We start from the raw sequence: 17,058 nt of genomic DNA on the forward strand, positions 1-17,058 counted from the left end.
GATGCAGCCATCAAAAGAGCCACATCTGGCTCGCGAGCCATAGGTTCCTGACCCCTGGGTTAGAGGATAGGCTCTGTCCTGATATAGGGCATCCTTCAAGTTTTAGTCTGTCTCCACCTGCTGGAAAGGAGGCTCAACCCACTGTCTGGACTGATCCGGGTACGTACAGGAAAGAGACTATTTCTTCTACATACTTACTTTAGGGCTCCTGATATTATCCATGCTCACTCTACCAGGGCTTAGTCATCTTCTTGGATGTAGGCAGTAGCAATTTCACCACTGGACATTTGCAGAGCACCTACCTGGTCTTCTTTACCTTCATTCTCTTTACCTTGGATGTCTTTGCCAACGTGTTTATGGGGCATGGGTACTCAAGGTGGCCCTTACTTCATCCCTCCCAAATTAGGGGGGGCTTTGGTACATCCCAGCTGTATGGATTCAGTTGGACAGGTGTAGCAGGATGACATGGAAGGAGAAATGTTTATCTGTTCATTTTCTTTCCATGAGTCCTGCTTCATCAGTCCAGGACACTTTCTGGGAAGTTAGGCCATGTCTTTAGAATTCACTGCTGTTTTTTGCTCTACCTGTATGTATATCTGTCTGTGTATTTCTTTTACCTCTGATTCTCTGTTCTGCAGGGGTCTTCTCCAGTTTGAAGTTGGTATGTTTTTTTGTCTTTAATCTATTTAGTGTATTTCAGGGGTTTGTCAATGGATACTGGTTTCTCACAGTGCTAAACCACCTATATGTAGTGGTGATAATGTCACAGTGGAAATCTTATCTCCTCTGCCTGACATTTTCTTGTACAGGGACATACACCAATCCAGCTGAATCCACAGAGTTGGGTTAACAGGACTCATGGAAAGGAAATGAACAGGTAAAAATTTCTCCTTGTGCATCACACATTTTGCTAACTTTTCAAAATACAAGCACTGGGACAACCCCCACTGTAGTGTTAATAAGAGAGTCAGTATGGATACAGAGCCTGGGAAGGTGTGGTTATATAGTAAGGTTCAAATCTCATTTCTTCTACTGCTACTCCTTGTGACCTTGGCCATATCACTTTATCTCCCATTGCCTCAAGAACCCTCTTTGATTGTAAGCTTTTTGCAGAAGGGGCTTCTCATACCTGAAAAATGTTGTTAATCATCTTGAATTAAAATGGGAAAGTCAATGAAAAAAATACAAAATATTATTATAATTAAATAAAAATAATCCAGTATTTCAAGAGGCACCATCTCTAGCTATAAACACATTTTATTGACTAAATGACAAAGCATATGTAAACGTCTCACTGAAAATATATATATCAGGCGGTCAAGTGGAACAGTGGCAATAGCAGCATGAGTCAGGTTCTGCTTTCTATTGGATGCCTCTACCCCCCTTTCATGTACAACTCAAGTTATTAATATTCATTTTTCAAGCTTAAGGAAATACAAATGCTTTATTTTCTGTTGATTTCATTTCCCATTCTAGGGTCTCATAGCTGGTTTGGCTTCTAGTATTAAAAAAAAAAAAGCAGCAAATATCTCAAATATTGGTGGTGGTTTTCCTGAAAACCAAACCTGCTTGGTTACCCTGAGGGCCATGGCTCTATTTGATATCACTACTTCAAAGCCTGCTTAAGTATCTAAGTGGCTAAAGTCACACCGTCTCAGTCCACAGCTCAATTGGAATTAGTTGTCACCCTTATGGCCAGTTTCAGAATGGAGGCCAAGGATCAAATATGAATGGTAACTGAAGTGTAGCCCCTTGCTCCAGGCAAAGGCAGACACGCACAGCAGAGTGAGGAAGCTTGAATGAATAATATCGCTGCTTTAGCTATGCGGTGGCCAAACCATGCTGTCAAGTTAATACCTTTTCTAGGTACTAAATTTGTAAAAAAAATATTAGCAGCTTTGAAAGGTGAAACTACAAACAGGGTACTGCTACCTGGCAGGTCCCACTGTTAGAACCTGTGGCATAATCACATGATGTTCTCTTCTTGTCTTCTTATAGGCGGAGTGGTACACAATACTCCAAGGCTCAACTGTTCCTACAAAACTAGTGGAACAGTTAGTTGGTGGACCTTAAAGTACAGCTGCCACTTGCTTCTTTAATGTGCTTTTACCCTGCCTGTCTTGCTGGACAACAGACCAAAACACAGGCACTCGGCACCAAAGTACACAGTCGAGGGCCATAGTAAACCAAAGTACATCTTTAAAAAACATCAAGCATTTCATAGTATAAACACTGTGCATCTGTAACACTCGTTTGTAATAATAATTGAAAGAAATGGACATGCATTGTACCGTCATCTTTAAACATATATAATACCTAGAGCGTACCTGTAATCAAAAGCAAAAGAATGGTGACAACGTCTGTGCAATGAATGGGAGTCAGCATGAACAGTGCTGCCTCCCCCATCCTCCACGGTTAACAGATGCCGCAGAGTGAGTGTGCGCAAAGGGAAATTTTGTAAAAAAACAAAAACGGCAAGCCTAAAAGATCAAAAGGGGCAGATTTTCAACAGTTTACATAAACGTGGAATGTCAATGATGTAAAAAATAAAATTACAGTACTTAATTTCCCACGTTCTGACCAGTGTAAATCATATTGCATAGCAGTAAAGTCATTTTCTGCATTGACCTAATTGCTCTTCCTCAGTCCTCCTTCAGTTTTCTTCTTTCATACTATGTAGCGGATCCACAAGCTTGTTGTGCACGTGCATCAAACCTTGAAGAATAAAAAGTATTTTTTTTTAAACTCTTGCTAGCATTCAGTGTACACATTGCGTAAGCCTCACCTGACACTGTCTACTGGCTTAAATTCATTGTTACTTTCCTAATAAACCACATGTTAAAAATTGCAGCATCCAAACTATGGAAAACTAATGGAAGTGTTGAGGAAGGAGTTGAAGCAATAAACCTGGTGTAGTGTGGGGGCAGGAATGCAAACCTTTTTTTTCTCCTGCAATCTTAAATACTCTATGCACATTCAAATAGAACACAGATACTCAACACAAACTGGTAATTTAAACATAGAACACAAGTGGAAAACTGGATTGAATACTACTGCCTTTAAACCATGGAAATATAAGCAAAAATATGTAGGCATAAAATAAGATAGCAAGGTCAAGACAGGCAAATATAAAGCAATTCAGTGAGCAGACATTTCTTGACCACAAAATGTTGTAGGCAACCAACACCCATATGTCCAAAAGATAAAATCAATGAGGCTGATATTCAGCACCATTTAGCTGGATAAGTTTTGATTTAACCATCTAAGTGGTGTGTTTTAAATACCGTATTCATCCGCAGTCAGCTGCCACCTCTTATCTGGCTAAGTGGTGGGAGGGGAATGGGCATAACGTAGGAGTTAATTTAGATGAATAACTTATCCGGTTAACTCTGGTCAGCCCATAGACCTTTCCTAAAGTTAGCGGGATAAACTTACCTGGCTAACTAAGATAGCTGGATATATTTAGCGGTGAGACCGCACCATTGACTACATAAACTAAGCCACACAAATTTATCCGGCTAACTAGCCAAGCCACATATTGGCATAATATGAAAATCCATGTGTGCTTAAAAAAACCCAAAAAAACCCAACATATTTTAGGACTGCATGAAAAACCAAAGGCACTAAACCATTACTTTCAGAACATTTGGTCATTCTTAATATTTTAGGGTAATTAAAATAGGTCTGTGTGCACGTTTTGTTCTCACTGTGTATGTTCTATGCATCTACAGTTTTTCTTATGCCTCAGTATCTGAGGCAGTAGGTGTGATTCGCAAATCCAGACTTTGGCTATCCCAAAAAAGGCTGTGATGTTGAAAAACTGAACAATGAATAATCATGAGATCAATTTGCAAATGCATTTGAACAAAACTAAATTAATCTGCATTTTCTTATCATCCTTCCATACCATTCCAGATAAGTGGATTGTGCCTTCCTGCCAGCAGGTAGAAACAGAGAACTACAAACTTTTCATGACATCATTCATAGTATATGAGCTGGTACAACAGTAAACCTGTTCCAGTAAGTGCAGACATATCTGGCATTGGAAGTCTCAGTAGTGCCCAAGGGGTGAGGAAGTAGGCTCAGGTAGCTTCAGGCTTCCTTAGACTGTGAGGGGCTCCATCCTCCCTTAGAAGTTGAAATTCTCCTCTCAGGACTATGATCTATTGATTTCTTCTCCTCCCCTGCCTTGGCCTCTTCTGATATGATGGGCTCTGGTCCTGCTCCCTCTCTGTCTGTCTGTTTGTTTGTTTATTTATTTACTTACTTTTATATACCGGTGTTCGATTTTACATATCACATCGGTTTACATTTAAACAAAATTTGCAGGAACTTATGTGTTACCTTTGTCAAATACATTAAACATTTAAATATGGGGATTGTTAACAAGGGATATAAAAGAACATGGGGAATGGCTAACACGAAGGGATGCACGAAAGGATGCACAAAGGGGAGTGCCCCTTCAGCGCATGACGCCTGGTGTTCTGGCGCCGTTTAACGTCCGTCACAGTCCTCAGTGACATCAGAGGGGGCGGGTCTCCCAATCAAGGATCACACACCGCCCCTCCCCTCTCAGTTCCAGATGGATTCTTTCACTTTTTTTTCTTTCTTTCTGTTTAAGGAGTCTTTGCATTGAGCAGGGTAACAGATCAAGTTATTTAAAAAATAAACAGGGGAAAAGATTTACTGCACAGACCAGCTTGGACTCTAGTGGTTGCTGTATTTGTTTTGGGAGAGTCTGGGGGAAAAGGAAGCATGTAGCCGAAGAAATTGCCACATATGGTAGAGCCCATGACCAGAGTGTGAATGTGCAGCAGTTACAAAAGGCAGGGGAAGTATATAGCAGCCTAGGTGGCAAGGGCCCCGGCAGGGAAACATGGAGGGCAGAGTTCGGCCTAGTATGGCGGTGGAGGACCTGGATGTATTTTTGGCAAGAGATGCTGCCATTTTAAATGCACAGCAAGCACAAGAAATGAAGAACCTGGTATTGTCTCCCTTGATCCCTGCTTCCTTGGGAGGTCCCCCAGAGATGTCTCTTGAAGGCTTGGGAACTCCTCCTGTGGGGAGCTCAGGGCCAATGTCCTTTTTTCCATGAAATGTTTGCTATTTTTGCATAAAGTCTTTCTCCTTCAAGGCAGATCTGTGGGGCAGAAGATGACTGATGCTGAAGAGACTTCCAGAACTCAGTATTCCTTAGGAAATCACAGCTCCCCCCCCCAACTGAAGAAACATTGGTTTACAAAAAAGAAACCTTCTCCCATGATCTGCAGGAGAATCTTACCGCTAGCCAGTCCACTACTGAAAGCGGACAGAAACAATCTATCAGGGATCTCCGAAGAGGAAGAGGAAATTCTGATGGTTTAAAAGACAGGAATTAGTTTCTCCCTATCCCAAATGCTTAAATCCCTTTACATTTCTAATCAACAGACTGGGAATCCCAAATAAGAAGGGAATCTATTATGGAGGATTGCAGGAAACCTCCAAAGTCCTTTTCCTTATACATGCCTTGGGGGGCATGATTATTGTGAAATGCTAAGTCTCTGCTGTTGGCCTGAAGGTGGGAAAAGCAATGAGATCCAAGAATATATATTATGGGTCACTAAGGTTGATGCTCTAATCACCACGATTACACACAAGACCATTATCCCTATAGAAGAGGGTATAGCTCATGGATTCTAATGACAAGAAAATGGATTAATTGCCCATACAAGCTTTTCAGGTATTGGCATTAGCCTAGCAATCTTCTGTATGTGGAGGGGAATATGTGGCCTGAGCTCTATTGAGAAGGGCACAACAGCTTCTGGATGACCCTGATGGGGACTGGAGCTCATCTGCGTCTAGTGAGTTGGCCTTGATGGAACCGGGTACAGCTTTCCTTGTGGACTCTTAGTATGATTTGATTAGGGCCTCAGCCATAGCCATGGCCATGGCCATGATAATCATAGCTAGAAGACTACTATAGCTCAGCCACTGGTCAGCTGATAATGACTCAAAATCTTGAGTATGCTACCCTTCAGAGGCAAGCTTCTTTTTTCTATTATATCTTCATTGACATAATTCAAGAAGATCTTGATTTAAGAAACTCAAAAGAAATAACATGGCAAGCTTCTTTTTGGTGACAACGTGGAGAAGCTCGTGAAGGATCTCAGTGAGGTAAAGCCCCAGAAATTAGTAGAAGATAAGCACTGTGGGCCAGCCAAGGAAACCATGCAGCAGCAGCAGCAGCAATGTAAAGAATCAAGATGTTACCGTCCTAGATGAAATTTACAGTTTTACAAGTCAGAGGGAAAGAAAATTCCCGAGATGGAGCAGGCTCAGTAGGAGGAGCCCACCCAGTGCAATGAGGACCAGCAGTTCTCCTCTGTGGCAATTCCCATGGGTTTTATTTGGAGTGGATCTACATCACAAACAACCAGCAAGTGTTAGGGGTTGTTCAAAACAACTGTGCTCTGGAGTTGGCCTTTCCCACTTCAGAAAACTTCTTTCCCTTGCCTTGTTGGTTGGAGACAAAAAGGACAGCAACAGAGTCAACTTTGTGAAGGTTTCTGCAAATGGGAACAGTATTTCCAGTTCCAACTGATGAAGAGGTGCTAGAAAAAGTACTCAACTTACTTTGTGATTCTGAAGAAGGAGAGCCCTTTCAGGCCCATTCTGGACCTCAAAGGGGTCAACTGCTTTTATTTATGAACATTTGATTATTCCACCTTTTCCCAACATTAATCTCAAGGAGAATTACAATAAAATGAAAATGATCAGCGGCACGGAGTAGCTTACAGTCAGAATGTGCAATTAGATTTTTTCTCTCTGTTTCCTTCCAGTGGGATATGGATCCCTTAAATACTAGAAATACTAGTGACCTGGATTCAATACTTAAATATAATGTTTTCTTAATAATTCTGTTTCTTTATTTTGATATGTGACAATATGTTTTCCTAATCAAGAATGTTCCTGTATTGTATTTGAAATTCCATAAATATAAAATAATAAAAAAGAATGTGCAATTAGAGTAGTGATGGGATCCAATGTAGGAAACCCATTTGTAAAACGTTTAAGACCTAGTTGGGTCCCTATTGTGTATAAACTTTCCCTCGCTGGGAATTCTGGGCTGGAAGAAGTGAGTCTTAAAGGAAGACCTGGTTAAAAAGCTATACCTTTGCTTTTTTTCTGAACTTATGGCAACACAGTTCCACAGGCCCAAGATTAGAGGTAAATTTGCTCCAAATTTTTGGAACATAGTATCTTAAAGCAGGGAAGCTTGTGCAGGACAATCTGGCAGCAGAGGAGAGGAAAGATGAGCCATTTGGGAGGATCAAAGTACTCTTGAGAGAATGTAAGGATAAAGAATTTGGGAGAAGTATTCAGGAAGCTGTTCATTCAAGTATTTGAAGACATGCAGAGTTTTGAATTTTATCCTGTTTTCCACTGGGAGCCAGTGAAGTTGATATAGAATAGGCTTGATATGATTCTTTTGCATCTACCAAACCTTTTGTGGCAGTACTTTGAAGGTGCTGGAGATGTCTCACTGTATTGTGCAATGCCGTTCTATAGCGAATTGCAATAATCGATTCTGCTGGTGATGAATGCACGGATTACACAAGCAAGAATAAGATCCCCATGTGGGCCTACATATGGGCATATATGGTCATGCAGAAATCTACTATAGTATTTTATAATCTGTGCATACCTGGTCACGCAGATTATAAAATATACAATCCGCCCCCAACATACATGCATATGTTTCAGTATGCACAATATTTGCAATGCATTGAAAGTGGGCACATTTTTTACCTAGGTTTTATTTTGATTATGTTATGTAATGGTTGCTTTGTTCCATTTTGTACTTGTTTTTATGTTTAGGATTGTATGTTCTGTCTAACTTTGTTCCTTTGACTGTGTGTGTGTGAGATGATGTAATCTGCTGAGATTTGTGGAATATAAATCTTTTAAATAAACAAATATTTTATAAACATATGGGCGCAAATATAGAAAAATTGGTTTTTACCTGCTAATTTTCGTTCCTGAAGTACCACAGATCAGTCCAAACAAGTGGGTTTTGCATCCCTACCAGCAGATGGAGGCAGAGAACTAAAAACTTTTAGGCACTGCCAGATAACTGAAAGTGCCAACTGCAGTTCCTCAGTATTGACGTGTTCCCAAGCCAATTACAGAGTAACAACTCCTCAACAACCCCCTTAAAGAGGGCGAATGACAAATCCAAAAGTTAGAGCCCCCCCCCACCCCCTCCCCAACAGAAAATCCACAAATCAACCCAAGGGGCTAACCACAATATGTCAAACTTCTTTAGGTTCTGTATATATACATTCTGATAGTTCTTTCCAATAAGCATGCCAGAACACGGACTTGCTGTATCGGTCTTGAGAACATTAAGGGGCTGGGTCTCTAGACTGAGCTGGGTACTTCTGGAATGAAAATTAGCAGGTAAGAACCAATTTTCCTTTCCTATGCGTACCCCAGATCAGTCCAGACAAGTGGGATATACCAAAGCACCCCTACACTGGATAGGCCCACAAAAGACCCCCTCTAAACACACTTTTGCCAAAGATTGGCTCTCCTGGAGCCAAAACATCTAAACGGTAATGGCAAGATAAAGTGTGAAGAGAAGAACGTGTCACCACTCTACAAATCTCCTATGGCGATACTAATTGACACTCGGCCCAAGACGCTGACTACGCTCTAGTAGCGTGCACACGCAACCCCTCTGGAATACTTCTCCCCTTACAAAGGTAAGCTGAAACAAAAGCTTCCTTCAGCCAACACACTATCGTGCCCTTGGAGGTCTTGCATCCATTTCTGGCACCTCCAAACAATACAAACTAATGATCTGACCGCCAAAAACTGTTTGTGACCTTTGCTTCCTTCAATTTGGGAAGGCAGGAGCTCCATAGTCTGATTCAGGTAAAACGAAGATTCCACCTTAGAGAGGAATGAAGGTACCATGCACAAAACCACCCCCTCGTCCAAAATCTTCAAAAATGGCTCCCTACAGGACAGAGCCTGCAGCTCTGAGATCCTTCTGAACAAACAAATTGCCAACCCAATATACCACCTTTGGCATGAGGTCCTTTAATGATGCCTTCCTCAACGGCTCAAAAAAAGAGGCCCACAAAGCATCCACAAGACCAGATTTACACTCCATACCGGACCCAATCTATGCACCGGCAGCCACAGATGCTCGACCTCCTTTAAAAACCTCATAACATCCACATCTGAGGCCAACAATCTTTTCCCGGTAGTATACCTCTGAGACACCCCAAGGTTACCACCTGAACCTGCAAGGAATAGTAAACTAATCTCTTGAAAATCACGGGCTCAGAGAATCCTTTTTTTGTCACAAGCGCGTGCTTTCAAAAGTCAAGTTTATTTATTTATTTAACGCTTTTTTATACCGATGTTCGTTTGCACATCACATCGGTTTACAGTAAAACAATCTAAGGCATGAAAGGAAGTTACATCTTAACCATTTGTACATGAGACAAAAGTGAAAATAAGACCTTGCCTTAATAGCATCTGCAAATGAGCTAATCTCATGGACCTGTCAATTGTGTGCTGAACCAGATCCACGAACCATGGATGATGCAGCCTCTCCGCACCCCCAGTACTACTTGGCCCGGATGCCTCTCGATGTGCCTAAACTCTCAAGGCCCGCAATATATCCATCACTGTGCGCACAGACTACCGGCATACCTCCTCCTATTTCCCTTGGATAAGCCAGTCATCTAGATAAGTATGAACTAGGATCCCCTCCCTGCGGAGAGCTGCTGCCACCACCATCACCTTTGTGAACATGCGAGGTGCAGTCGCCAAACCGAATGGGAGGGCCTGAAACTGGAAAAGGTACCCCAGAACCATAATATGAAGAAACTCTTATGTTCTTCCCAAATGGGAATGTGCAGATAGGCTTCCGTCTTGTCCAGCAAGACCTGAAAAACTCCATAAGACAAACTGCCTCTATCACTGTCCGCAATGTTTCCATATGGAAAAACGGGGAACTCGCAGTACCACAATTCACCTTTTGCAGATCGAGGATGGGACGAAAGGCTCCTTCCTTTTTTGGCACAACACAGTAAATAGAGTATGTCTTGTGACCGTGCTCCCTGGCCGCTACCGGTACTATCATGCCAGCAAATGAAGGCGATACAATGTGTCCTGAATCATTGCTTGCTTGCCTCGGACACTACAATGAGACACCATGAAAGCTTCTGTGATGGGGTGAAAAAATTCTAAAGCATAGCTGTCCCTTATTACCTTTAGGACTCATTGGTCCGAGGTAATCCTGGTCCACTCTTCGTAAAACTGTGATAGACGGCCTTCCACCGCCATCTCAAGGGAGTGAACCAGCCTGGCTTCATTGTGAAACCTTACCACCACCACCAGCCTAGTTGAAGCCCTCGCAGGGAAGTCTACGGGCGCCTCAAAAGGACTGCTGCCTACTGGAACCCTGGTTCTGCCCTGAAGACAGTGCAGAACCCTTATTGGGTCAAAGACCGCTGCAACTCCTGAAAACTAGCACGAGGCGGAAAAGACTTCCTGTCATCTTATCATCTGGTCCAAGAAAGCAAAGAGGTAGGCGATCTATGATAGCTGTCAAGGAAAACACAAGAATAGATGCCTTTAATCTTTTCCAAAGTTTATTAAAACAGAGACGTATTCATAAGTTGCAACTTATCTTATCTTATCTTATCATCTGGGAGTTTATTCCCTTAAACTCCCCCAAAACCTTCATCAATTGTTTCAGGTCCTTCCCGAACAACAATTTTCCTTCCTTTAAAGGGAAGATTACAGAGCTAAGACTTGGACCACATATCAGCTTACCAATACTGCAACCACAGCAGATGTTGCACTGAGATAACCGCAGCCATATTCCTGGCTGAAATCCAGCTCAAGTCATAAAGCGTGTCAGCCTCATATGCAATCCTGGCCTCCACCTGAGTTGCCTGGATATTAACATCAATGTCTGATGAAGACTTTTCCTGAGACTCAGCATAAACAGGCCCTCTGCATCAGACTTCCACCGATCGCTGCATTACTTTACTAAGCTTGGAGGTCCAGGCTAGGAATGAGGCTGCCTTCGGTGCAGGGGTCTTGAGAATAGGCACGGACTTCCTCCCACCAAGTATGATGGTAGGTTGGGTATATCTCTCTTGTCTGGACTGCTATGGCAGATGATATAGAAATAGAAATTGAATCTTACCTGATAATTTCCTTTCCTTGAATCCTGCTTGCTCTAAAAATATAGAGCTTGTATTTAGGGGGTTGAGTTATAGGTTCATTTTATGTATGGTATTATAATGTATTTTATTATGTATTTGTAAATATGGTATATAAGCATCTTTTATTTAGTTATTATGTATTGTGAACTGCTTAGGGTCTAGCATTGAGAAAATAGTATTTGGAAATATAATAAATTGATTTTATATTTTATTTACATTTATTAATCCACTCAAAGGGATTTCCAAATACTATTAAAATAAACAAAGAATCCTCCCAGGTCAGTTTAGGATGGCGAAAGTATAGAAATTACAATGGTTTATTTATGTGTTGGGAATACAGAAAGGAGCAGGACCTGGTAGACCTTTCCCTTCTTTTAGCTTTACCTTCTCAAAGGAGAGGAAAATAAGAGAAAAGCCTTTCCTGTTTCTAAGAAATTATCTATAAATTAACTATTACTCATTTGCTGTTCTGATGATTGTTGAATAAATTAGCTTTGACAAAGATATAGTGACAAGATTTCCTACTGTACCAGTTTATTATGTGACTGATATAGAAAAATGGCAGTTCTCCATCTCCCCCTACTGGCAGAAAGGCATAACCCACTTGTCTAGACTTGTATGGCAGATTCATGAAAGGAAATTATAAGATAAGAATCAATCCATTTTGGTTACTTGTAAAATTAAAGCAGGTGAGTGTTACTCAAGGAATGGATTTGGGAATCTTTGGCTTATACTAGAAGTTCTCTCTTTCTTTGCTGAGTGCAGGTCATTTTGAAAAATCAATTTAGAATCACATATTTTGGAACACAAAGATACTTTTTAGGTTATTTTTACTAACAAAAATAAATGAACTCTTTACAATTCCATTTTCTACCAACTTTTCCTGCTTTGTGCATGTATGATCCCCATTAGCTTATATGACAAATGGAGCAGAAATATGTTTAAACTGCCACACTGCAAACCAAACTATTTTTTGATTCATTGCTCACCTTTAAAATACTTCACAGTTTTAACTCTTAGTTCCAAAGTAGCATCCTCATCGCACACAAATATAGTGCAAGGATGTTGCTGAAAAGCTGAAACTGTCCACATATGATTCACACCCTCTTCTATTGCTTTGTACAGGGCAAATGCTTTATGTGCACCTGTGATGAGAATCATCACCTGGAAAACATGAAGACAGCTGAACAATGAATAAGATTATAAACATTTTCTTAGTTCTAGAACTACTGATATATTCATTTGTTTGATTTGTGTATCCAGTGTAATTGGTGGCCTTGATCAGTTAGAAATGATGTTATATTTAGTTAAAGCAAACCTTATTTAGGCCAACCCTGCTTGCTCAGTGGGAAATGCTGTGCACCCCTGAGGCCCAGGGTTGTTGGAAGAGGTGGGCAGAACAAGAGCCCATTGCACACAGTCACTATTTTGTGTCATCAAGAGGATCGCTTCTCAGATCCCCATGCTGGCTGCAATATTGGAGAAGGAACCCCCTCCTCCGACAGCCATGCCATTTAGCTTGGCAATGGTCCTGCCCAAGCCAGCTGGAGATGCTGAGCAGGCAGTATTCCCAGTCACTGTACAACAATAGATGCATGTAGCTTTGTACAAGTGGTACTACAATCAGCCTTTTATGGAAGCATATTTTAGAAAGCAGAAAAAGAGTACCATGCTGATTGCAGTACCACTTATACAAGGCTGCATGCACAGTAAGATGAATGAAAATAAAACCACCCTGAGAGCTGGGAAGCGATAACACTGTTACAAGGCTAACATGGTTAGAGATAGATCCTTCCGGGGTACTAAGTCAGTGGGTACATGCACAGCACTGCATGAGGAAGGGAACTTAGTAGTGTAAAGTCTGAATCTTTAAGCATGATGGCTTATGAAGCCCTTATCTTTACTCAACTCTGTAGCTGGGTTGTTAAAAAATAAATAAATAAATTGAAAGCAGTACCTCGAACCATTTGCTTTATGTTCCTACCTCTCTGGCATCCATCACAGTTCCCACGCCAACAGTCAGTGCCATGGTTGGCACTTTAGACAGGTCTCCATCAAAGTATTTGGCATTTGCCAGAATGGTGTCCATTGCTAAAGTCTTTAATCTTGTCCTCGATACCAAACTGGATCCAGGCTCATTAAAGGCAATGTGCCCATCCGGGCCAATCCCTAAACAAGTAAAAGGAAAAAATGACTGACAAAATCTAAAGCAGTCTAGAGAGGGACTCATGCCATGCCTTAGTAGCAGGCTCTGCAGAATGAACAAGACTTCCGCTCATACTGGCTTTAAACAAAGGGGGGAAAAGGAAGGTTAAAAGAAAGGGCATCTTTAAACAAAAAAAAAAAATGTAAGGAAACAAAATATTCTTCTGGAGAAGTAAAATTGTCAGGTGTGAGCATTAAACCCATTTCTTTGAAAATCATGGGCCCTTTCAGTTCAATTACTACTCTATATACTTTGTACAGTGGAATATTCTATTTCTGACCCCTGAACTTTCTTTTTTTCAACTGTGATATTTCATACTACTATCTTTGCATTGTAATGTGCTAGGATGGCAATTTTGTTGCAATACTTAAACTTCATCAACAAAAACAACTGGATATTATCCTTGTGATTTCAGCAACCGATACCCGTCAACATGACTGAAAGCTGAATTTCCTACACTGCTTTTTTTTTTTTTAAACAGCAACAATTTTTCTCACAGCAATTCCCATTATACTTGGAAAAAAAATACAGGATTCTAGATTAGCTTATTAGAGAGGTGTCGACACTGATCACTTCTAGGTAATTTCTTCATACCTCCAACAAACAGATCAATTCCTCCTGCATCTTTGATTTTCTTTTCAAATGCCTCACACTCCGCCTGCAGGTCTGCTGCATTCCCATCCAGAATGTGTGCGTTGTTAGGGTCTATGTCAATGTGCTTGAAGAAATTGTTCCACATATAAGAATGATAGCTCTCAGGATGATCTCTTGGAAGTCCTGAGAAAATATTAAAAGCCAAATGAGTATCCTCCATCAAAAAGCTAACAGATATTTACTCATTTTTGTTCATGATGGTGCCACCTTTTATGTTAATCTATTTCCATTCATAGCCTAGTGCAGGAGTAGGCAACTCTGACCCTGGACTGCCACCAACTGGCCTGGTTTTCAGGGTATCCACAATGAATAGGCAGACGGTATATTTGCAAGCATTACCTCCACAATATGTGTACGGGCAAGCTTCCTCTGCCTCCTATCATGCACATTCACCATCGCTTACCTATAATAAAATAATGCAATGCACACCCGTTTTGGAACCAAGAGATCTTTATGTGGGTCATTTGGCCGCAGCACAAGCTCTATACCATACAATATTTAAGTTAGGATATTAAAAACATTTATCAATATCAACCTCACAACATTTGCATATATTTTAACCATAACAATTGCCTAAAGCAACATTTGCATACCATTTGAACTTCCTACTGTAGCGGGGGGTGACCATGCTTTGCTTTCTCGTCCAAATCTTTGCTCTCAGTCTTTTGTCCATTCCTGGCCTTGAAGCCATTGCTCCGTAGTAGCCAGTTGGCCGGTTGCCTTGGCCGGGGGCCCGTTCCGTAGAAGTCTGGGACCCCGACATGTCCCTCGCCATTGAAGTGAGCGGAGAAAGTGTCCAACTTGTTATGTGTTCCATCGCTATTTTTGGGTTAATTTTTGTTGCGGGCGTCTCCTCTTATCCCCTTTTTCTCCTTCTGGTCACACCGCCACGGTCTCCCGGTGATGAAGCTTCTATCGCCGGGAAGACCTCCCTAGCTTGTGTTGCGGCCAACCCTGTCTTTAACGGCCTCAAGTGCATCCTTTATATCAGAGTTAAATATGTCTAGGCCTATGTCAGATAAGTGTACCCCGTCAGGCCTAAGTAACTCCGGGCATTGTTCCTCTATCATATCATGCGGTATGCTAAATCCACCGATAATTGGCATGAATCGGGTCATCCATTTATTTATTTTTTGCCTCGTTTTTTCTATGGCTTGGTGTGAGCGTTCACCCCTCCATATCCGCCTGGGGATGATGCAGGACCATATGATGCATGTTCTGGGCATTAATTCGGTAATGTTTATGCAGTCTTTTTGTATTTTCTGCACGAGCTCGACGCTGCGTGTAGATGTAAGGTCATTACCCTTAGGTGCAATATCAATGCCATTAGGGGTGGGTGGTTCCTAATTATTTGTAAGATTGAAGGCATCAGTTGGTCCCACATCATGCCTGGGCATCCCTTCCATGTTACCGCCCACCCATAGCTTGCCATACCCAAATGTATGCCCGATGGCCTTGTTTTTGCTCGTTCCAATGCTCGTGTGATGTAAGAGTGACCGATGATCTAAATTTGTCAGTGCCCTGTGTCTGAAATGAGATAATAGAAAAGTAAATCCAGTTGTTTTTTTATTACGCTTTAAAGTATTCTTCGTGCCTGATATATGTTTTGTATCTTCTGGATCTCCATCTCCCTATTTCCTTTATGGCTGTTGTGGACAGGCCATAAGCTGCAGCTGTAGTTGCTGCTCCTATTCTGAATGAATGGGACCTAAAATCTGAAGGTTTGATACCTGCAGTTTTTAGGACCTGCTGCAGTATGCGTGTAAATTGGAAGCGTGAAAGCGGGCACTTGTACTCGTGTATTAGAAGCGGCCCTTGTACACCTGAGCCGAGGGTGAGGAACCGTTTTAGGTTCCCTATCGGGCATGCGCTTCCTTTGAGCTGGCGTAATTGTATTTTGGTTCCTTTTGCTGCCTGATCTGTCTTGGAATGCCGGATCAGTAGCGACATCTTGTTGTTTTCTACTTCCAGGTCTTCTATTTGCAAGCCCGAACCCCCTGGTTCTTTTCCTGATCCGGCTATTAACTCACTGATTCTGAGGGCTGCTAAGAATGCCAGGGAGAAAGCGCAACTAAACAGTGCTAACTCATAGCTGTCATAGCAAGTGAGGTGTAGAGCCTGAAGTATCTTCTTTAGGCACTGGAATGTGATGAGTCGTCTTTTATCTCTTGCTCTGCTGGTTTCTTTGGCCCAACCTTTCATAATTTTCTGAACTGGAAATTGAGCTGCTGGGTTTCTGTGTCCTAATGCCTTTGAGAAAAAGGCTATGCCTGCTAGGCGGGAAGCCATAGTAGAACACGCTAGTCCTTCTTTTCGCTGTAAGATGTAATGTGCCAGGGTGCTTGAGTTGATTGTCCAACTTAGTCTGCATCTCCTCTCTTCAAGGAATTCTCGGAGGTCGGATATGGCAGTGATGTAATTCTTTCTTGTGTTGGTTGACAAAGAGTTCATGATCATTCTCCAAATTTCAGGGGGCCAAGTCTCCATACTTCCGCTGGTGCCGGGGTGCCTGTCTTCTCTGATGCTGGTGCTAGTGATCTGAAATAAGCCCACTTTTCGCGGGAGAGTCAGCGATGCAATTTTGTATTCCTGGCACATGCGCTGTGCGTAATGTGATATTGTATCGCAAGCAGATTAGTACTAGGTGCCGCAGAAGTGCTATTCCCCCCTCTGAACTAGCTGAAAGCCTGTTGATGGCTTCCACTACTGCCATATTGTCACATCTGAATATGACGTTAGCGTTGGGCAATCGTGTGCCCCAAATGTGCAGAGCGACAACTATGGGAAAAAGCTCGAGGAAAGTGATGTCTCTGGTTATTCCTAGAAGATGCCATTCTTGTGGCCATTTTTCAGCACACCATGCCCCCTTGAAGTAGATGCCGAAACCTACACCTCCAGCTGCGCCTGTAAAGAATTCCAGGTCACTGTTGAATCTCGGGGGGTCTGGCCATATTGATACCCCATTGT

The 17,058-nt window shown here is 41.9% G+C and overlaps 1 protein-coding gene across 4 annotated transcripts in view; it reads right to left on the bottom strand.

The window, feature by feature from the left end:
* Window positions 1-1,239: 1,239 nt before the first annotated feature.
* The window catches only part of GNPDA2 (glucosamine-6-phosphate deaminase 2), a 75,970-nt gene continuing 60,151 nt past the window's right edge, over window positions 1,240-17,058 (bottom strand). For all 4 annotated transcript variants that reach the window (XM_029588572.1, XM_029588553.1, XM_029588544.1 and 1 more), the window contains 4 exons: window positions 14,032-14,214; window positions 13,216-13,400; window positions 12,221-12,395; window positions 1,240-2,715 (listed from right to left, as the gene is read on the bottom strand). In XM_029588572.1, coding sequence (XP_029444432.1) covers window positions 2,654-2,715; window positions 12,221-12,395; window positions 13,216-13,400; window positions 14,032-14,214 — 605 coding nt within the window. In that variant the 3' untranslated portion in view covers window positions 1,240-2,653. The remainder of the gene's footprint in view (window positions 2,716-12,220; window positions 12,396-13,215; window positions 13,401-14,031; window positions 14,215-17,058) is intronic.

Source organism: Rhinatrema bivittatum, chromosome 1 (assembly GCF_901001135.1).
Source record: "Rhinatrema bivittatum chromosome 1, aRhiBiv1.1, whole genome shotgun sequence".
NCBI lineage: Eukaryota > Metazoa > Chordata > Amphibia > Gymnophiona > Rhinatrematidae > Rhinatrema > Rhinatrema bivittatum.